This window comes from Trachemys scripta, chromosome 9 (assembly GCF_013100865.1).
Source record: "Trachemys scripta elegans isolate TJP31775 chromosome 9, CAS_Tse_1.0, whole genome shotgun sequence".
NCBI classification, from domain to species: Eukaryota; Metazoa; Chordata; order Testudines; family Emydidae; genus Trachemys; species Trachemys scripta.
The window spans coordinates 45301633-45323802 of NC_048306.1; the positions used below are offsets into that span (position 1 = coordinate 45301633).

The window sequence follows — 22170 nt, forward strand, 5'->3', positions numbered from 1 at the left end:
TATCCCATGTTGATCTTGTCTATTTAGAGTGCAGGCTCCTTGGGTCATGGACTGTCTGCTATCATAACAAGAGAAAGCCTGGAGCATGGGGCCTGCCTGAACCAAAGACAGCAAAGCCAGGCCATGCTAAGAGCCAAAGTCAGGCCCTGTCATAGAGCAGACACTTGCTCACAAGTTCACTGACCAGTACATGAACATGGCAAAAAAGGGTTAAGCGTTGCTAAAACACAGGCACTCCTAAGAGGTGCTAGGCACTGGGTATTCATGTAAACACATTCCAGAGTGCTAGCACAGGCACACCCCACCCTAGAGTTCTCAAGTAACAGCATAAACACAATCCCGGGTGATGATACAGGAACACACCGACCCTGAGCCAGACAAGGATGGGAGGACAGGATAATGACGGGGACGTTTTGTTCGAACCAGCATGTTCAAGGTGTAGGGTAGGTAACTAACCACACGTAACTTGTTTGTATCATTGTATAAAAGAGGAATCACAGGAGGGGCATGTTTGTCCAGCTGAGGGAGCAGAAGAAAGTCCTGCTGCTGACTGAGCTGGTCCATTGATTGTGGGCACACGTGTTTGTGTGCCTGTAGCACTTACGGGGCACCAGGACCGTGCCTCAACGACAATAAATCTGTCTGAGCACCTTCACCAATGAACCGAGTCTGTGGTCTTTCTGGGTAGTACTATCGATGTCTGCAGAGCAGGCTATCTGCAGGGCTGGTACAGCACACAGCGAGAGCATACACGCACGCCAACTGGACATCAGTTACTATGTGTTTGCACAGCACCTAGCACAACCAGGCTTCCGCTCACTAGTGTCTCTAGGCTCTGCTATAATAACAATTGTTAATATTACTTGGGGCTGGGTTTCCTTAGATCTATGGCACACAGAGCCCTGACTGTGTTCAATGGAGAAATGCCCTTTTTCTGCTTTATGTCTGCATTTAGACCATTTGCCACATCTTTATCTTAAGGTTATTATTACTTGTTATTGGTATTATTGTAGTACCCAGGAGCCGCAGTGATGGACCAGGACCCTGTTGTGCTAGGCGCTGTACAAACACTGTATGAAAAGACAGCCTCTGCCACCAAAGAATTGACAATCTAAGCATCAGACAAGAGACAACAGATGGATGCAGACACCCCGCCGGGGGCCTGGAAGGAAACAATGACAATATTGGTCAGCATGTGAGGCAATGGTCTCAGCAAAACAGAACTTCAGTGATCTGGGCCCAAGACCTCTCCCACTCTGAGACGAGGCTTATTGCCTACTACTGCACTCTTCCGCATGACAGAGTTGTCTTTCACAAGGGTAAAGCCTATGTGAGCTTTCTCAGGGTCTAGCCGAAAGGTATGGAGCTTGCTGTGAGGGGAATCTGACAACCATCACAGACACTGCCAGGTCCCGTTCCACCTGTAAAGATCATGTCTTCAGCCAGCCTCACTCATAAAAGCACAGGAGCACATCAGGCATAATTCAACATTTCAAAAGTCCTCACATGGCTTTTCCCCGGGGGTAGAGAGAGAGAGAGAACCACACGACAGCTACTAAGCACCCCTTTAATGTATCTCAGCAAGATGTTCTGATACCACAGTGATGGACGAGATAAGAACCCGAATAAAGTTTCTCTGTTTTGAAAACTGCTCTGTAATGACTTCACAGTCCATTATGCATCCGTTGATGTTATCTGGTTAAGGTCAGATATAAATATATTTAATTATGTAGCTTTTTAGTATAATTTAAATAAAAAAGCTAACAAGCTTCTGTACAAATAAATCTCCCCCCTCACTCACCCCACTCCACACCATGCTATGGACTTGCATAATTAAAGATGTTCAGAGGTTTCCAGTACCTTTGTCTGACAAGTTTTCAAACAAGATGGGCTGTTTTTCTAAAAGCTCTGCCCTAGGAATTACCGTGGGGCAGGTCTCTGGCCTGTTTCACACAGGAGGTCAAACTAGATGATTCCAGTGGGCCCTTCTGGCCTTGGACTTGCTGAATCTATGAAGCATCCAGCATTGGCGACTGTTGGAGAAAGGATACTTGAGTAGAGGGACCATAGGTCTGGCCAATGTGGCTTTTCCTATGCACTTCTATTCTTCGTAATGTACTATATATCACAGGTAATCCATTCCGTACACAGGGGCAGAACCCCTCAACAGAGGCATCACCAGCTACCAAACCAAAGGCATTCTTATGTGTGGCTCAGTGCTTATTAATCACTTAAGGTTCATTTACACTGCGAAAACCCCCCACCAAAAAACATACTCTGCAGCAGCAAGTTTCAGAGCCTGGGATGACAGGCTTACGCTATGGGGCTAAAAAAAGCAGGGTAGATGTTCCCGCGTGGGCTGGAGCCAGGGCTTTGAGATCCTCCTCCCTCACTGGGTCTCAGAGCCCAAGCAGGAATGTCTACACACTACTCTTTTTAATCCCACAGTGCAAACCCAAGTCAGTTGATCCGTACTTACAGACTCAAGAACATAAAAACGGACATACTGGGTCAGATCAATGGTACATCTAGCCCAGTAGATTCATCAGAAGAACATATCGCACCACAGTGTAATTTTTCTGGCATACGAGATCTTGAAGGCAGGGAAAGGGGGCTACCCAAAGGGGTCCTTCCTGACTCACATCAGAAACAGAAGATGAAAGCATCAAGCACTTTACCTTCCCCTGCCAGGTTTTCACAGCACTTCCATCAGCAAGTATGAGACATGGGGCCCATCTTCTGGAAGTGAATTGTGTTTGGGACATGTGCTAGGCATGACCTCCTCAAGTGAGAGTCTCAAAGAGACCTAAAGGAATCAGGCACCCATTTCCTTTAGACCCCATTGAAAATCCCACCCCCCTGGTGTCATGGTTTCCTAAGGCTACATCTGCACTGAAACCCCTCACTCCAGCAGCAGCGAGTAGGGGGATGCGAGAAGGAGTCATCCACATAGGGGGGAAATACCAAAAAAAAAAAAATGCTGTTAGTTTTTGTTTCTTTTGCTAGTTGCTCTTTGAATATTTTTTGGCCTGACTAATTATAGTTTTAAACTTGATTTGCCAGAATTTATGTTGCTTTCTCTTTTTCTCAGTAGGATTTGACTTCCAATTTTTAACTGCTCTTTTACTCTATTGTTTAGCCATGGTGGCATTTTTTTTTTTTTTGATTCTCATACTTTTTTGTTTATTTGAGGTATACATTTACTTTGAACTTCTATTATGGTGTTTTTAAAGTTTCCATGCAGCTTGCAAGCATTTCACTCTTGTGACTGTTTCTTTTATTTTCCATTTAATTAGCTTCCTCACTGTTTTGTAGTTCCCCTTTTTGAAGTTAAATGCTATTGTGGTAGGTTTTTTGGTATTTCCCCCCTATGTGGATGACAGGTTCTGAAAAGCAAGTGGCTCCCTTTCCCCATAGGGAAACCCCCAATTTTCCTAGTATATTTCTCATACATTTGCTGCAGCATATTATAGCTTTGTGTAATGTATGCAAAACTGGATTGATCTTGCGTGACGCAGAAGACAGAGCATGAAAGAGAGACATTTCCATAATAAATTAGTATTCTAAGAAAGAGATACTTACAATGTACATTCAATGTTTCCAGCTTCATGTCAGATATATACATATACTAGAGAGAAAGTCACCCCCTTAGTTTGTCTGTCACTAAAGCTGTATGAGAAATGTGAGTCGATCAGGTCTCAGGAACCACTCAGAGCCTTTCTCTTATTTTTGCTTTGTGTGGGTTTCACATACCTTATGTTTTCCTTAAGTTTCAGGTTCAGATGGACCCACAAACTCACACTAAAACTCAGACAAAACCATAGGCCTCCACTGGTTTCTATTGCAGGTGGGCCTGAACCAAAAGGCTGTATCTAAATTCACAGGTCAAACTATCTCTATTGGTCACTTAGCCAAGTCCAATCACCTGGGGCAGTGAACTTCCAACTGCGGGGCTGCTGTTCAGAGGTGAAGGTTCATGGAGCTAGGGTTTTGGTTTCAGCCTAATTCCAGAGTCTGATCTTACTGGTTTTATGTATATAACACTTCAGTGGAGTCAATCTTGATTCACACCACTACAAGTGAGTCCAGAATCAGACCCCCTGCACGTGGATAAACATATGGGAAATCTCCCTGTACGCTAATGTCTTCTTTCCAGCTCCAGCATCATTAGCTACAGGACAAGCACTTGAGGGCGTAATTCATAGCTATAGAAAGTCGTGATCTTAGTGTCATCAGTCTTTGGGTACGGCTCCCCACTGGGGTCATCGCTAAGCTCTGTGTGCTCTGGGAGGCCATGCTGCTCTTGGCTCACAGGTAGGTACTCATGCTGTTCTACATCACTCTGACCCAACCTTGACAAGTCTGCTTTGCTGTCCTTCATTGTCTTATCGGCAGTGTGACTGTACAAGTGCCTGGGAAAAGGAGCAAGGTAGTTTTGTGTTTCTTCATTGACCTGCAGTTTCACAGAGCTGAGAGGAATATCAACCCAGTCCATGGGTGGCCACCCTCTACTCTTGCCATCAGTGTTCTTTTTAAGGTCCCTGAGGCTGCAGGTTGGTGGTGAAACACTGCAGGTTTCTGATACTGGAGATGAGCACTTGCAATAAACCTGGAGGTGCAGAGGAATTTGAATCTCTGAGCAAGGCCGGTAGTCCCTGTCACTCATATAACCATCTCTGGCCAGTGCTGCTGACACTGGAGGTAGCTGCTCAGAAAACACCAACTGGCCCATGGGAAGCTGGGCCTCCAGAGCTGTCCTGTAGTTCCCTTCACCTGCATATCCATCCTTCATCTGTCCTGCTGATGACAAGGGGGCTTCAGAGTCTACAGTTCCAGCAAACTCCAGCTGGCCCGAGGAACTGGAAGAGACCACGTTTTCACAGTAGCCTGGACCAAACCCATTAGCACAGTAACCTGCCTCCTTCCAGGCCTGGCAGTCTTCCGGAAGTAGCTGGATTTGGAGTCTTTCTTGCTCCACTGGGGAGTTACCACTGGAGGCAAGCCCAGCCACTGAGATCAGCGTGATAGAGGCACCCTCGAGGTCATGGGCAAGTGATTTGTTCCAGAGGTTCACATTTAGCTCTTCATTCAGAATAGCCTGCCAAAAATGAACAACAAATCAATACAAAGCAATAACAGAGACTCACATATGATGGCAATGAGCACCACAGACATGTGCTTCAACACATGAATAAACTACAGTATCTCCAACTGTGGAGAACTGCACCCCGAAGCCCCACAACCGTGAGGAACTGCCCAGTGAAATCATAAACCACAAGAGAAACCTTCTGGAGTGGTTTGTTTGCTAAAGTGAGTCTCTCATGGTTGACACCAGTAACAGCCACAGCAATTCATTCCCATTCCCCTGTTCCTAGTTACTACACATGTATCAGTTTCAGCTGAAACGACTCTATTTTCCAGCATAAACTTATGACTGCAACAATAACTTCCAGTACATAAACTGGCAAGGAATAGGAAAACAATCTGACACTACCCTCTGTAAAGGACTGTCTCAAAATGAGACACGAGTGAAACTGTCTCCCTGCCTAGTCATTTATACCACTCTCGTCACTAACATATCGTAAGAACGGCCATACTGGGTCAGACCAATGGTCCATCTAGCCCTGTGTCCTGTCTTCTGACAGTGGCCAGTGCCAGGTGCTTCAGAGGGAATGTTCAGAACAGGGCAATTATTGAGTGATCCATCCCTGTCATCCAGCATGGGTGCAGTTTGAGGAGGGGGTATTGCCCCCCCCCCAACTGCAAACCTCGGGGCAGAATTTGCCCCCCACGCCAGGCCCTGTTGTCCTAGCTGGAGCTGCCCCCTCCCCCGCAATATAGACATCAAACTACACCTATGTCCAGTTCCAGCAGTCAGAGGCTAAGACACACGAAGAGCATGGGTTTTTTAAATTTAACTATATATGGAAATATACCTATCTCCTAGAACTGGAAGGGACCCTGAAAGGTCATCAAGTCCAGCCCCCTGCCTTCACTAGCAGGACCAAGTACTTATTTTGCCCCAGATCCCTAAGTGGCCCCCTCAAGTATTGAACTCAAAACTTTAGCATGCCAATGCTCAAACCACTGAGCTATCCCTCCCCCCATCATCTCTACCCATCACGGCTAATAGCCACTGATGAATCTATCCTCCATGAACTTACTAATTCTATTTTTGAACCCCATTATAATCTTGGCCTTCACAATATCCCCTGGCAATAAGTTCCACAGGGTTGACTGTGCGTTGTGAAGAAGTACTTCCTTTTGTTTGTTATAAACCTGCTGCCTATTAGTTTCGTTGGGTGACCCCTGCTTCTTGTGTTATGTGAAGGGGTGAATAACACTTCCTTATTCACTTTCTCCACACCAGTCATGATTTTATAGACCTCTATCATATCCCCCCTTAGTCATCTCTTCTCTGAGCTGAAAAGTACCAGTCTTACTAATCTCTCCTCATATGGAAGCTGTTCCATACCCCTAATCATTTTTGTTGCCATTCTCTCTACCTTTTCCAATTCTAATTTTTTTTTTTTTTTAGAAGGGGCAACCAGAACTGCATACAGTATTCGAGGTATAGGCGTACCATGGATTTATATAGCGGCATTATAATAGTTTCTGTCTTATTATCTACCCCTTTCTTAATGGTTCCTAACATTCTGTTTGCTTTTTTGACTGCCGCTGCACATTGGGCAGATGTTTTCAGAGAACTATCCACAATGACTCCAAGATCTCCTTCTTGAGTGGTAACAGCTAATTTAGACCCCATCATTTTGTATGTATAGTTGGGATTATGTTTTCCAATGTGGATGTTTTCCAATGAACAAATGGATATAAACTGGCCATCAGAAAGTTTAGACTTGAAATTTGACAAAGATTTCTAACCATCAGAGGAGTGAAGTTCTGGAACAGCCTTCTAAGGGGAGCAGTGGGGGTAAAAGACATACAGTAACTCCTCACTTAACGTTGTAGTTATGTTCCTGAAAAATGCGACTTTAAGCGAAACGATGTTAAGCTAATCCAATTTCCTCATAAGAATTAATGTAAATGAGGGGGTTAGGTTCCAGGGAAAATTTTTTCACCAGACAAAAGACTATATTATATATACATATACACACACACAGTATAAGTTTTAAACAAACAATTTAATACTGGTACACAGTGATGATGATTGTGACGCTTGGTTGAGGTGGAGGAGTCAGAGCGTGGGATATTTCCCCTACTGCTAAATGATGAACTAATAATTGGCTGAGCCCTCAAGGGTTAACTCTCACTCTACAAGGCAGCAGTAATGGAGGGAGGGGGTATGTGTGAGAGAGAGATATGCGCATTTCCCCTTTAAGTGCACTGCCTTGTTAATTAGATCAGCTTGCTGAGACCAGCTGCTGCAAGCTCCCTCTGTCCTGAGCCCTGGTGTGTCCCCCCTGCTCTATGGAAGATGGGGTAAGCGGGGTGCAGGAGCAGGGGGGAGGGGGAAACCCTGACATTAGCTCCCCACTTTCTTCCCTCCCCCCTGCAGAGCAAGCAGGAGTCTCAGGGAGCAGCTCCAAGGCAGAGGGCAGGAGCAGCACATGGCAGTGGGGGGAGGGCAGCTGCAATTGCTAGCCTGCTGGGTGGCTGCAGCAGAGGGAACTTAGGGGAGCAGGGAGCTGATATGGGGGTTGCCGGTCCACCCTGGTTCCAAGACCCCACCAGCTAGCTAGAATGGGCTGCTCTTCCTGCAAGCAGTAGACAAAGCAGGCGGCTGCCAAACGACGTTAGAAGGGAGCATTGCACAACTTTAAATGAGCATGTTCCCTAATTGATCAGCAACGAAACAACGTTAACTGGGACAACTTTAAGTGAGGAGTTACTGTATCTGGCTTCAAGACTAACCTTGATAAGTTTATGGAGGGGATGGTATGATGGGATAGCCTAATTTTGGCAATTAATTGATCTGACTATTAGCGGTAAATATGCCCAATGGCCTGTGATGGGATGTTAGATGGGGTGGGATCTGAGTTACTTCAGAGAATTCTTTCCTGGGTGTCTGGCTGGTGAGTCTTGCCCACATGCTCAGGGTTTAGCTGATCGCCATATTTGGGGTCGGGAAGGAATTTTCCTCCAGGGTAGATTGGCAGAGGCCCTGGGGTTTTTTTGCCTTCCTCTGCAGCGTGGGGCACGGATCACTTGCTAGAGGATTCGCACCTTGAAAACTTTAAACCATGATTTGAGGACTTCAATGACTCAGACATAGGTTAGGGGTTTGTTGTGGGAGTGGGTGGGTGAGATTCTGCGGCCTGCATTGTGCAGGAGGTCAGACTAGATATTCATAATGGTCCCTTCTGACCTTAAAGTCTATGACTCTATGATTACTTTGCATTTATCAACATTGAATGTCATCTGCCATTTTGTTGGCCATGGTGAGTGATAAACAAAAGCAATAGTATTTTTCAATTCACTTCATACAAGTACTGTAGTGCAATCTCTACCATACAATTTACAAATGTTTAACGTAAGTAGTTAGCACTAGGGCTGTCAACTAATCACAGATAATTCAACCAATTAACTCAGAACAAATTAATCCGATTAAAAATTAATTGTGATTAATCACAATTTTAATCACACTGTTAAACAATAATAGAATACCAATTGAAATTTAGTATAAATATTTTTGGATGGTTTTCTACATTTTGAAATATATTGATTTCAATTACAGCACAGAATTCAGTGCTCACTTTATATAATTATTTTTATTACAAATTTTTGCACTGTAAAAAAACCAAAAGATAGTGCAACCTTCAAACCAAAGCATGAAGAGGCATACAAATGTTTAGCATATCTGGCACGTAAATACCTTGCAATGCCAGCTGCAACAGTGCCATGCGAACACCTGTTTTCACTTTCAGGTGACATTGTAAATAAGTATCAGGCAGCATTACCTCCCGTAAATGTAAACAAACTTGTTTGTTTTAGCGATTGTCTGAACAAGAAGTAGGACTGAGTGGACTTGTAGGCTTTAAAGTTTTAGACTGTTTTGTTTTTGAGTGCAGTTATGTAACAAAAAAATCTAGATTTGTAAATTGCACTTTCATGATAAAGAGATTGCACTACAGTACTTGCATGAGGTGAATTGAAAAAATAGTATTTCTTTTGTTTATCTTTTTACAGTGAAAATATTTGTAATCAAGAATAATAATACAAAGTGAGCACTGTACACTTTGTATTCTATGTTGCAATTGAAATCAATATATATTTGAAAATGTAGAAAAAACATCCAAAATATTTATAATACATTTCAGTTGGTATTTTATTATTATTTAACAGTGTGATTAAAACTGTGATTAATCGTGATTAACTTTTTTATATGAGTTAATTTGTTTTGAGTTAATCGCTTGAGTTAACTGCGATTAATTGACAGCCCTACTTAGAAAATATCTCAGCTCCACCCTCTTTGTTATTCTCCATTCTTCCCCTCTTGTCTCATTCCTGAAACTCCCTCCAGTGCTCTCCGTTAGGTATTTCATTCACTCAACGATTCCCTAGTCAATCACTGTTCATCCCTACCAAACATATCCGTGTGAATTCACAGCCCAGCAGAGCGACCCAAGAGCTGCCAGTTCCAGAACAGGAGGCATGCTCTGTAAGAATTACAGGGCTTGGGATGTCCACCCAGTGCACAGCCTAGCTGCTGCATGGCCTCGGCAGTGTAACAATACAGTGCCATTTACTGACGCTTGACAGGAGTTGTTGCTCACTCACCAGTGTTTTGGGGAAGGGCATTTTCGAGATGCTTGAATACATGTAGAGCTTGAGGAAATAGAAGCAAACGGCGCTCAGCAGAAGCAGCATGAGGAGGGCAACCAGAACAAGAACAAGGTCCCAGAGGAAATCTGAAAAGAATTAAGAACAGTTCAAGCGGGGGGAGGGAGAAATGCTCACACTGAGCCACCTTTCAGGGCCTGATCACTCGGACTGCTACACGCCACATGGGTGTCTTACCAAGCAGTGTGAGTTACCCCCGTCACTTACACCAAAGGAGGTGCTACTCTGTGCCCCCTCACTAGCCAGCTGGGGCGTGGTCACTGACTGAAAGGGTGCCCTTGCTGCACCATGGGCTGTAGAGAATGAGGGGAGAGGGAGAACTGCACTCCCCCTGCTCCTCATTATTTTAACACTGGACTTGTACTAGTCCACTGATGTCCAGGTTTTCTGAGCAGATGTAGCAAAGTGTGCCTCCTACCCCATCTCCAATGAGGGCCACTGGTCCAAAGCAGCTCTAGTGGCTGAGCCACTGGCAAATCCTTCATGATAGCTGTGCTCCTCTTGGAGTCTGCAAGTCACTCTTGCATCATGCAGACTTTGCTCTCCTTTGCTAGAGGATGGTGTGGACTGCACCCTCAGCAAGTTTGCAGATGACACTAAACTGGGAGGAGTGGTAGATATGCTGAAGGGTAGGGATAGGATACAGAGAGACCTAGACAAATTAGAGGATTGGGCCAAAAGAAATCTGATGAGGTTCAACAAGGACAAGTGCAGAGTCCTACATTTAGGACGGAAGAATCCCATGCACTGCTACAGACTAGGGACAGAATGGCTAGGCAGCAGTTCTGCAGAGAAGGACCTAGGGGTTACAGTGGACCAGAAGCTGGATATGAGTCGATAATGTGCCCTTGTTGCCAAGAAGGCTAATGGCATTTTGGGCTGTATAAGTATGGGCATTGCCAGCAGATCAAGGGACGTGATCATTCCCCTCTATTCGACATTGGAGAGGCCTCATCTGGAGTACTGTGTCCAGTTTTGGGTCCCACACTACAAGAAGGATGTGGAAAAATTGGAAAGAGTCCCGTGGAGGGCAACAAAAATGATTAGGGACCTGGAGCACATGTCTTATGAGGAGAGGCTGAGGGAACTGGGATTGTTTAGTCTGCAGAAGAGAAGAATGAGGTGGGATTTGATAGCTGCTTTCAACTACCTGAAAGGGGGTTCCAAAGAGGATGGATCTAGACTGTTCTCAGTGGTCCCAGATTACAGAACAAGGAGTAATGGTCTCAAGTTGTAGTGGGGGAGGTTTAGGTTGGATATTAGGAAAAACTTTTTCACTAGGAGGGTGGTGAAGCACTGGAATGGGTTACCTAGGGAGGTGGTGGATTCTCCTTCCTCAGAGGTTTTTAAGGTCAGGCTTGACAAAATCCTGGCTGGGATGATTTAGTTGGGGATTGGTCCTGCTTTGAGCAGAGGGTTGGACTAGATGACATCCTCAGGTCCCTTCCAACCCTGAAATTCTATTATTCTATTTGTTCTCCTACCGGAACATGCCCACAGCTGGGTCTTGTTCAATGGCCAGACATGCTACAGGGTGGGTGGGAGGACGTTAGCACCTGAGTGCTATTTGCAATCCAGGTAAGAGGGGCACAACATGCCATCTGTAGTTAACTCTTTATCATCTCTAAATGGCTACCCTCAGAAACAACATGGTTTGGAATGCTTAGCAAACCTCCAGCCATGTTACATTGTGGGAGCATAGGCGTGCGCACGGGGTGTGCCGGGTGTGCCCAGGCACACCCTAATGCAGGGGTAAGCAAATGGCCCCACTCTCCCAGCACGGCAAGCTGCGGGGTCTGCGCTCCCAGGCCCCAGCGTGTGGCCGAGCACAGCAAGTCGCCGGCCCCTCCCCCGCATTGACCCCTCCCCTGGAGCCATGCTGCCGCACGCACAGTGCTCTGGGGGCCGGGACTGCGCGTTCTCGTGGGACAGTGTTTGGCTCCGCGGGGAGGCAGACATGCTCCCCGCCCATCCGGAGCCATGCCGCCGCACACGCAGCATTCTGAGGGACAGGGCTGCCCGCTCCCACGGGGCAGCGTGTCTGGCTCTGCGCGAAGCCAAACATGTTGCTAGGAGCCTCATGATAAGGGGTCCAGGGCCAGGGGGGGTTGGATAAAAGGGGGCAGTCAGGGGACAGGGAGCAGGGTGGGTTGGATAGTGGGTGGGGTCCCAGGGATGTGGTTAGGGGTGGGGGGTCTCTGGAGGGGGCAGTCAGGGAGCATGGGAGGGTTGGATGGGGCATGGGAGTCCCGGGGTTTGTCAGGGGGCAGGGGGTGGATAGGGGTCAGGACAGGGAGCAAGGAGGGTCCTGGGGGGGCAATTAGGGTGGGAGGTCTCTGGAGGAGGTGGTCAGGGGACAAGGAGCTGGGGGGGGTTGGATGAGTTGGGAGTTCTGGGGGGCGGCCTGTCAGGAGGCAGGGGTGTGGAGAGGGGTTGGGGCAGGCAGGGAGCAGGGCGGGTTGTATGGGTCGGGAGTTCTGGGGGTCTGTCTGGGGGCGGGGGTGTGGATAAGGGTCATGGCAGTCAGGGGACAGATAGGGCATAGAGTTTTAGGGGGGCACTCAGGGGACAAGAAGCAGGGAGGCTTAGATAGGGCGTGGGGTCCTGGGGGGCAGTTAGGGGTAGGGGTCCCAGGAGGGGGTAGTCAGGGGACAAGGAGCAGGGGGGAAGTCAGGGGGTGAGAAGTAGGAGGGAGTGGATGGGGGCAGGGTAGGGGCGGGCTCCCTGGGTGCACACCCTAATGAAATGTGCTGCGCATACCTATGCGTGGGAGCAATGACTCTCTATGCTCATGGGGCTCTGCAGATTCAACAAATTCAATCACACAGCCTATCAGGTCACCCTCCTCTCACAGACAGGGCCGGCTCCAGGCACCAGCCGAGCAAGCTGGTGCTTGGGGCGACAGATTGAACGAGGTGGCATTCGGCCCAATCCTTGGGTGGCATGGCTGCTTTTTTTTTGTTTGGTTGGGGTTTTTTTGTTCCACTCTGGCCGCCCTGTAGGGGGTGGCAGCGCGGAGGACTGGAGCGCACTGCAGCAAGCCTGGCAGAGCAGTCCTCGACCTTCCCTCCGCGGAGCCCTCCCGGCAGGCGGTGCAGCACGGTGGGAGGGACCGCATGGTAGCGCCCCCCTGTAGCCCTGGCCACCCCCCTTCTCTCTCTCTCTCCCACCCGCTCCCTCTCCCTCCCCTCCGCTAGCCGGTTCCCCCTGCACCCGCGCTCCGGCCGCACCGCAGGTATTTTTTTGCTTTGCCGCTCTGGCCGTCCCATTTTTTTTTTTTTTTTTTTTTTTTGCTTGGGGTGGCCAAAAAGCCAGAGCCGGCCCTGCTCACAGACTCAGTTCTCCGTCTCTGTTGTACTTGATGGCCATGGCCCTGACCAATCAATCCATCCCCAGATCTAAACCAGAAGTCTGAACAGGGAATACAGCAGTGGCACTGCCCTGGAACTGTCTTACCTGCTGGACTGTCTGGCGTCTTGATACATTGCACAGACACCTTGCTTTGCTGTCTGACCACACGGGCTGTGACACAATAATCGGTATTTGGTTTCAGATACTCAAATGTGTGCGAAGTTATCTTGCCCTCTGGCTGAAAGGACACCTTAAGGAGAGACAGAGACATTGCCATGATAGCACCTGCCTAACAACTGCATCATGGAGCAAAAATTCACTCATGTTACCTTCATGACATAGGAGCTGGAGAAGGGATATGCCACTGCTTCCAGGAGCCACTTGAGGTAAGTGCCGCTCAGACCCTGCACCCCCTGAGCCTCTCCCCATGCCCCAACCCCCTGCCCCAGCCCTGATCCCCCTCCCGCTCTCCAAACCCCTTGATCCCAGCCCAGAGCACCCTCCTGCACCCCAAACTCCTCATCCAGAGCCCCACCCCAGAGCCAACAACCCCATCCAGAACCTGCACCCCTACCCCAGCCCTAATCCTCCTTCTGCCCTCCGAACTCCTCGGTCCCAGCCCAGAGCACCCTCTTACACCCCAAACTCCTCACCCCAGCCCACCCCAGAGCCCGCACCACCTCCCACACCCCAACCCCAATTTTGTGAGCATTCAAAGCCCGCCATATAATTTCTAGTCCCTGATGTGGCCCTCAGGCCAAAAAGTTTGCCCACCCCTGGTCTAAAACCTCCCCAATGGATCATTCCGCAATAACATGGCTGTGGGATCAGTTTCTTCCTTTGAAGAAATAGGTAGTGGCTGATTTATGCATGTTAATATCCCATGTGCATTTTTATCTTAGCTAATGTAATTTCAGTCATTTTTCTTATTGATGAACACAGTAGCCCAATGTCTAATGCTTTCTGGAACGTTGTTGAGCTGTTAGTTTCAGTATCTTGTAGCAAGGAATCTGATATGTTCATTATGCAAAAAGAACATTTATTTATGTCAGTTTGAAACTTGCTGCCTTTTCATTCCACTTAGTGTCCCCTTTGCATTAGGAGAAAGAGAAAATAGAAGTGTCTGATTTACCAGTCCCTCACATTCATTACTTTATATATCTCTGTCACACCCTCTCTTCCTCAACTCTTCTCTGACTTAACTACTCTTGCTCTGTCAGTCTCTCTTCATTGCCTTTCTCTGGATCTTTCCTGCCTCTGCATTTTGCTCTCTGCAGCTACCTGTCAGCTAGTTCCAGTGCAGATTATGTTACCCCATCACTCAGGGGTCTTTAATCACCTCTAATAAGTACTTTCCATACCTAATCCATAGTTCTGTCCACATTTCTGTTCTTGATGTCTTCCCCCTTTACACATGCCATTTAATGGCTTCTGAGCATTCCAGTCTCTCTGCCCTTCACTTACAAGAGTTCCCTCTCCATCTCCTGATTAGGGATGGGTGAACTAGTTTGGAAAAATAAGAAACCATCCCTATCCTCAAGCTTTTGCTAGAACCCAGTTCTAGAAACAAACTCAATCCCTTTTGAAATGTCCACAAGAGTAGTTTCTTGCCCATCTCCAAACATCTGCGTCCCAGAACCAGAGATACCAAACCACCACCAGGAAGGGTCCCAGCTGGGATCAGAAGTTGAAGGACCAGTAAGCCTGATTCCATAAGATTTCCAACCCAATGTTGCTGACTCAGGAAGCTCAAATAAGCATCCAAACTTTGACATTCTTCTATCCAAAACAAACCCAACCCCTGCCCCCTGTGAGGTTCACCCAGCTTAATATCTGAAATCACCCACCACTCTGCCCATCCTCACATCACACAGAAGTGTGTAACCTCCTCTTCTCCTCCCAACACACTGTGAATGTTGTTGCTTACATTGTTGATGTGAACACCCTTTTCGGAAAGGCTGATCCGGTACTTCCAGTTCAGTAGCACTTTCTGGACTGACTTGTAAGTGCCATTTCTCCTGCGATAAGGGGTGAGTGGCATGGACAGAATTACGGTCAGATTCTCATTCACCAGCATAAGAGTCAGGATCGGGGGACCCACAATCGCTGTGAAAATCAAAGAGAAAAGGCACAACTGTCAGGCTACTTATTTTCTTAGAACTAATCACCTTCTTTTTTTGTAGATTCCTGTCTAGAGTTTGGTAACTTCATCCTCTCTCATGGTAGGTCTGGCAGTAGTGCTGTCTGGTGGTGACATATGCCACGTCTGGAAGCTACAGAAACTATTGCAAATTTTCAGTTGACTACCACCCATTAAAACAACAAGAAGTCCGGTGGCACCTTAAAGACTAACAGATTTATTTGGGCATAAGCTTTCGTGAGTAAAAAACCTCACTTCTTCCCATTAGCACCTGTTTCCTGCCAACCTGCTCTGTGCTTCTCAGATTACACTCATCTCAGGCCTCATTAAGCCTACTGCTGCCTCTAGGCAGCCTGAAAGTCCAAGGAATTTAAGTGTCCAAGGAATTTTTGAATATTCCACTGGAACTCTGTAGCTCAGTGGTCACCAAGTGGTCCTAGAGGATCTCCCAGTTGATCGCGATCTCCGGCAGTGCAGTGGGGCTGCCACTAAGGCAGACGCCCTGCCTATCCTGGCCCTATGCTGCTCCCAGAAGTGGCCGCACCCCAACCCCCAGCCCTGAGCCCCCTCCTGGAGCCAGCATCCCATACTCCCTCCTGCACCTGAATCCCTTCCTACACCCCAAGTCCCACCCTGAGCCCCCTCCCAGAGCCAGCACCCTGTACCTCCTCCTGCATCCCAACCCCCAGCATCTAGCCCCCTCCTGGAGCCAGCACCCCATACCCCCTCCTGCACCCCAACATTCTGCAACAGCCCGGATCCCCTCCTGCACCCAAACTCCCTCCTACAGCTTGCACCCCTCACCCCCTCCTGTACCCCAGCCCCCTGCCCCAACTCAGCCCAGAGCCCCCTCCCACACTGCAAACCCCTCGGCCCCTGCCCAGAGCCCACACCCCCTCCCGAACCGCAACCCCTTACCCCAGCCCGGTGAAAGTGAGTGAGGGTGGAGGAGAGCAAGCGACAGAGTGAGGGGGGGATGGAGTGAGCAAGGCGGGGCTTTGGGGAAGAGGAAGGGCCTTGGGAAAGGGGTGGGGTAGATTCTGGGTTGCCCTTAGATTCAAAAAGTGATCTTGGGTGTAAAAAGGTTGGAGACCACTACTGTAGCTCATAGCCTTGTTGGACAGAAGGATTGAGCGTATTTTATCTCAAGAGCCAGATGGGCTGGCTTTTCCCAGCAGGACTCTACAACTCAGACTTGGAGTTATAGTATAAAATAAATCTTCAAGAAGAGCTAAGGCTCAAGCTCTGGCTGCACATAGAGACCTGAGATGGGACTTGGTCTTCAGGATTGCTCAATCCTGAAGACCAAGTCCCATCTCAGGTCTCTATGTGCTCAATCCTGAAGAGACACCCAGCTCCTGGGATGATAGGATTTCAGTAGAGTTGCTTAGGAAATTATTTTCCCCCCAGTGTATCATTTCAATGAAATTGACCCCCCCACACACTTTCATTGAAATGTTTCTACATTTTTTTCAGGTTTTGGTCAAAAAACTGATAATCCCAAACTAGAAATGTCTGCAAAAAACTGTCAGTTCATCAAAAAGCTATTTTCAATTGGACTAACCCTAACCCTAGCCTTTTGCAATAGAAAATTTTCAATTGTCTCTAGAATTCCATCTTTGTGTGGATTCACTGTGTCAGTCACAAATCCTCAGCCTGGGAGCAAGAGGAGAATTTATTCAGTCAGGGTGATTATTCAGTACCTCCATTGCTCCACCAATGAACCCCAGCCTTGTCCTAAGCAAACGCTCCTATGGGGGAAATTCAATCCCTGACTATTCTGTGCTATTCTGTTCCATCCTACCTAGGACTTAATACTGTTATTCCATCCTGGGCTATTCCACACATCACCTGGAAGGACTGCGTGGCCAGCGGAAGATCCAGTCTCTATGGCTCCCTCACTGCTCTTAACTTTGGTTTGATCTGGATAGTTCGACCCAGCACCATTGAAAGGGAAGTGAATCTAGCTCTCCATCTCACACTCCCTTGCTTCACTGTCAAAGCTCAGTAGGAGTTTCAGTCAGTAACAGAATCCTTTAACTGGGTTATTTTCAGACAGTGTGTTTCAGTCCATTTATTCCAGCTCTTTTTCCCCATTAAGTCATGAGTTTTACAATGAAACAAGAAGTTCCCAAAGCGACTATGTTTTTGTTTCACTTGAACATCCGAGATAGAGTACAATAGCAGAAAGCTTGGAACAAAGGAAAGAGGCATTAACCCAGTTAATAGTGGCACCAAAAAGTGGCACTTTTAATCCCCATCCCCTTTGCCATTCCTTCCCAAACAGTGATGCACCTGTCCTCAGTTAATCAGCCCTATTCAATATGCAGCCTTTACACACACACTACACATACCAACCAACATGCAACAGTGTGAGCATGCTCAGTGCAAATATACTGCAAGAGTGGCAACTGCAGTGCTAACCACTGTGTTTCAGCTTTTGCTAATGTCTTAACCAAAACCAACCGATGGGCACATAATATGGGACATGGAAACTGCACACTCAAAAGCCATTGGAGAGATTAAAAACGCAGGAATTTTTTTTAAATGCTAAGAAATTTCTCTAGTCCAGAGATGTCCCTAATTCTGCTTGGCAGTGTTCTCTGGAATATTTTCTGCAAAGTATCATCACACTTCCCTTTCACTGAGATTCACAAGTTCACAATTTTTATAGGGATTTGTGCCCAGGATTTATTAATTACTATTGGTATTACTATAGTGCTCAGATGCTCTATTCTAGGACTGGGGCCTCATTGTGCTAGGCGCTGTTGTAACATCGCCAGACCCCAGTGAGTGGGATCAAGCCTGGGACCTCTAGAGCTTAGTGCATGAGCTTCTACCGCATGAGCTAAAAGCCAACTGGCTCTTAGCTAAGGCTGTAGAGCAGACTTTATATATCTCTATCTCTCTCAGTGGTCTTGGTGCCATTAGAGGGGACAGAACACCACACCCTGGAGGTGTCTCAGTTACACTGCACATAATGGAAAGTTGCTCTGGGCCCCAAAGAGGTTACAATCTAAGTCAGTCAAGGATTTTCAGGAAGACTGGCCATATCTAATTCTGTCTAGACTGGACACAGAAAAGACGTTGCCCAATCTTCTTCTCCAGCTAGACTCCAAGGGTATCATCCTCTATTGCTGGGATTCCTACGCCCTTTCTTTTAAAGATAGTTGAAGCCAGAAATTCCAACCTTATGCTCTTCAAGAGCTCCTTTTACCTCCCCAGATAGTTTCTTGTTCCAACTCTGTCTAGAAAATAGAGGCACTTCTCCACACAAACATGGCATCTGGCACCAAAGGGTGACACCCACTTCTGCACTTCTGGATGACCTGCCAGCATTCACAAATCTGAAGTCATTTTTGAGGCCCTCGAAAGGCTGTATGACATTCTCCCTGCATCCAGCCATGACAATGTCAACATGACGATACAACAAACCATCATATTTCACTGCAATGTGCCTCACTACGTCATGACAGCAGCTGAGCTTTTCTACTGTCAGACAAAATCCCTCAAGTGGCAACTGTAGACTCTCACTCCCATGTTAAATTTACTCAGATCAAAAGGTAAAAATTAGAGTATTACATCTACATCTTCACCTAGTATCTGAAAACCAAGGTGTCTCCATCTATTTGATATACTATCACCTACAAAGCTTCTGGAATCAGAATTTACCTGTCCAGGATTACAGGCTTGGCAATTTGTTTGTTGTTGTAGCTGTACTGATCCAAGGATATTAGAGAGACAAAGTGGGTGAGGTAATATCTCTTATTGGACCAACTTCTGTTGGCAAAAGAGACAAGCTTTCAAGCTACACAGAGCTCATCTTCTTCAGGACCTGAACACAAGCTCAACAGAGCTCAAAAAGCTTGTCTCTCACCAACAGAAGTTGGTCCAATAAAAAATGTCACCTATCCCACCTTGTCTCTCTAGGATTGGAAATGGCTTGCGTCCTGTCTCATCCAGGTTGCTGTTTTCAAATCAGGATCAGGTTGACAGTGAGTGACAGGGGTTATCATTTGACAGATGATGAACAGCCCATGTGATATGAGGAGGTGGTCTCAGTCTAGTTCCTAGTGGTGGGACATACGTCAACCATGTAAATCCATCATTACAAACAGCAATATCAGCAAATGGCCAAGGAATGAATGGGCATGGAACTGAACTAACCTTTCACCCTTCAATGGGGTCCCTACAAGTTACAGTGAAGGCATATTGGCTGGGCAGTTCTCTACCTCTAATTTACTTCTCTGCAGTCAGAGAATGAAGCCATGCCACCTGAATCCATGTTCAAAAATACCCCTATTCACCTCTGGCTGGCCCTAAAATGCACCTAAAGGAACACTTGAGATACGTTGCCTTCCCTGAGAGAGCAGGCACAGCAGAATGGCTACAAACAGGAAAGTGCCTGGGGAGACTGGCCGGAGTAACCAGCTCTCCTAGATCTGACAATGAGATATGAGCAGGTTGTGACCTCAGAAAAGATTACAAACAACACAAGGCAGTTACAAGGAAGAATGAGAAAAAAAGGTTTTTTTCTCCTCCCCCAGCCTCCCCTGCTGTGACTCAGGCAACCTGCTATGCACAAACCCTCCTCATTCACTTCTCCACAGGGACATCCTTGTGGGGTTGGGGGAAGGTTCTGGGACACATAAGTATGGCTTGGAAGACACTTGGTCCTTCTCTCTGTCTGGGACTCTGCATGACTCTGCTAGCAGCTGGCTCCTTTCTGGCAGGATGACTCTGCAAGGACCCCTAGGTCTACCCCTGCCCAGCAGCTGTTCTTTGTGTCCCTGTCTGTCTAGCTGTCTGCTGTGGTCACCACTGGGGCATCTCAGCACCTTCAGTCACATTCAAAATGTGAATCTGCATTAGCTCAGAGAGAGGCACCCCCATCTTTCCAGAGAAAATGTTCCCTGCCTTGGACTCTCACCCCTCCCCTCACCAGGATCTCATGGGATTCATCAAGGACAGGACACCCATCCAGCAAGAACCTTCTCCCAGCCAGCCTCCTCCTCCACCCCATCTCTGACTCAGAGGGGTATTTTTCACTATCCACCTTTAATCTGTAAACCTGGCCCCTTGATGCCATCTCCTCCTCACTTCTCAAGCTCCCGCTCTCAACCCTTCTCTCTCCCTCTATTTTCAATCTCTCACTCCCAGGGCCTGAACATGTCCTCATTTCACCTGCCCTCCTCTGACCACTCTATCCACTCTCACTACTGCCTCATGATCCCCTTGCATAACTTCATACAGTGTAAGGCCATCTGGGACCATTACACCATCCAATCTGATCTCCTGAATAGCACAGTCCATTAAATTCCACCCAAACACACTGTGTTTGAGTCCAACAACTTCAGTCAAACCCAAGCATTTCAATCCTCAGGAGACTAAACTGTTGTGAGGCCAGGCATCAGGAGAGACCGAGATGTCACCAGTGCCTGAGGCCCTTCCATAGCAGGGAGTTGATCAGGTGAGACATGGCCCCATGCTGCAGAGGAAGACAAAAAGCTCCAAGGTCCTTGCCAGTATGACCAGGGGCAAAATTCTTTCCTGACCCCTAGTCTGATAATAAGTTAGATCTTGAGTATGTGAGCAAGACACACCAGCCAGGCGTCTAAGACAGAGGATTCTCTGTATCAGCTCGGAGCACTGGTCCACCCCAACCAGTATCCTGTCTCTAGCCATGGCTGATCTCTGATGCTTCAGAGGAAGGTGGAAAAAAACCAACAACCAGAATACAATTGTGCATCAAGGAAAAAAATTCCTTCCCAACCCCATATCCTGTTCTCTGCATGGCCCATGAAAGAACAGGATGAACAGGGAGACTCAACAGATTCCAAGGCCAGGTGTGATTGTGACCACCATGGCCATCCAACCCAAAACTTCCCACCCCCGACACACACACACAATTTCTCCCAGAAGTTGGATTTCATCTTTCCTGTACTCCCCAGGCCTATTCAAAACACTGCGACCTAAATCACTATCCTCTTCCACTCTGGTAGATCATTCCTACCTTCTCGGAACCCCGTTGCTTTCCCCATCAGTGTCAAACATCCCATAAACCCCTCCCATCTTGCTCCCCCAGCAAGCACAGGACACCACCTCCAGGAACTCAAACCCCTGGGGAATCTCCCTGCACACACTCACTGCTATGCCCCTCCTCCTGCCCTTGGGCTCCCAAAGGTCCTTACTGTCTCTGTACGGTTGTAGTTCATTGGAAATGGCCCATTCGGACATCTGGGCTCCATCCATGGCTCTCACCCTGGCCCAGTACATTTTGTGTATGTCTTCGAAGTGCAGTTTGCATGTGTGCGATGATCTGGTGCTGTTCCTCCAACAGGTGTCCACTTTGGTCCAGTTAGAAGAGCTGTATGTGGAAGCAGCCACAGTAACGCAACAAGAAGGAGCCATCAGCAACCCTAACCCACCACCTCCTCCCAGCTCCACTTAATCCCCCCTCAGACAGGGAGACTACAGAAGGAAAGACCTTGCTCAAGTGAGTCAGATGGGTATCTTGTGGACTGAAGAGGGAATAGCCAAGACTGATCCTCTGCTCCACCTCAACCCCATCCACTACAATCTTGGCCAGTGGAAAGGGTCAGAAAATATACATATATTTTTACTTAATTAAAAAACAACCCTCTGGCTGCCATAGTGGCCTCACTTCCTCCTCAGTTCCTCCCTTTCTGGTGGGAGGTTCACATGTCTGCTGTTGGCTGGGCTGATTGGGCCAGATTAGACTTGACCAAAATGTTTCAAATAGTTCATTCTCTGAAAAATACAGTTTCAGTCAACCTGAAATTATTCACAAATTGGACACAAACTGTCTGAATGGTTTTTGCCCAAAGTTTATTATTCAGGACTCAGACACCATTCAT

At 47.4% G+C, this 22170-nt stretch overlaps 1 protein-coding gene across 1 annotated transcript in view; it reads right to left on the bottom strand.

Moving 5' to 3' along the window:
- Nucleotides 1–3457: 3457 nt before the first annotated feature.
- LOC117883054 (interleukin-20 receptor subunit alpha-like) overlaps nt 3458–22170 on the bottom strand; it is a 32013-nt gene continuing 13300 nt past the window's right edge. Inside the window, exons 4-8 of the mRNA XM_034782008.1 lie at nt 21484–21659; nt 15080–15258; nt 13258–13402; nt 9739–9869; nt 3458–5098 (exon numbers count right to left, since the gene is read on the bottom strand). Coding sequence (XP_034637899.1) covers nt 4172–5098; nt 9739–9869; nt 13258–13402; nt 15080–15258; nt 21484–21659 — 1558 coding nt within the window. The 3' untranslated portion in view covers nt 3458–4171. The remainder of the gene's footprint in view (nt 5099–9738; nt 9870–13257; nt 13403–15079; nt 15259–21483; nt 21660–22170) is intronic.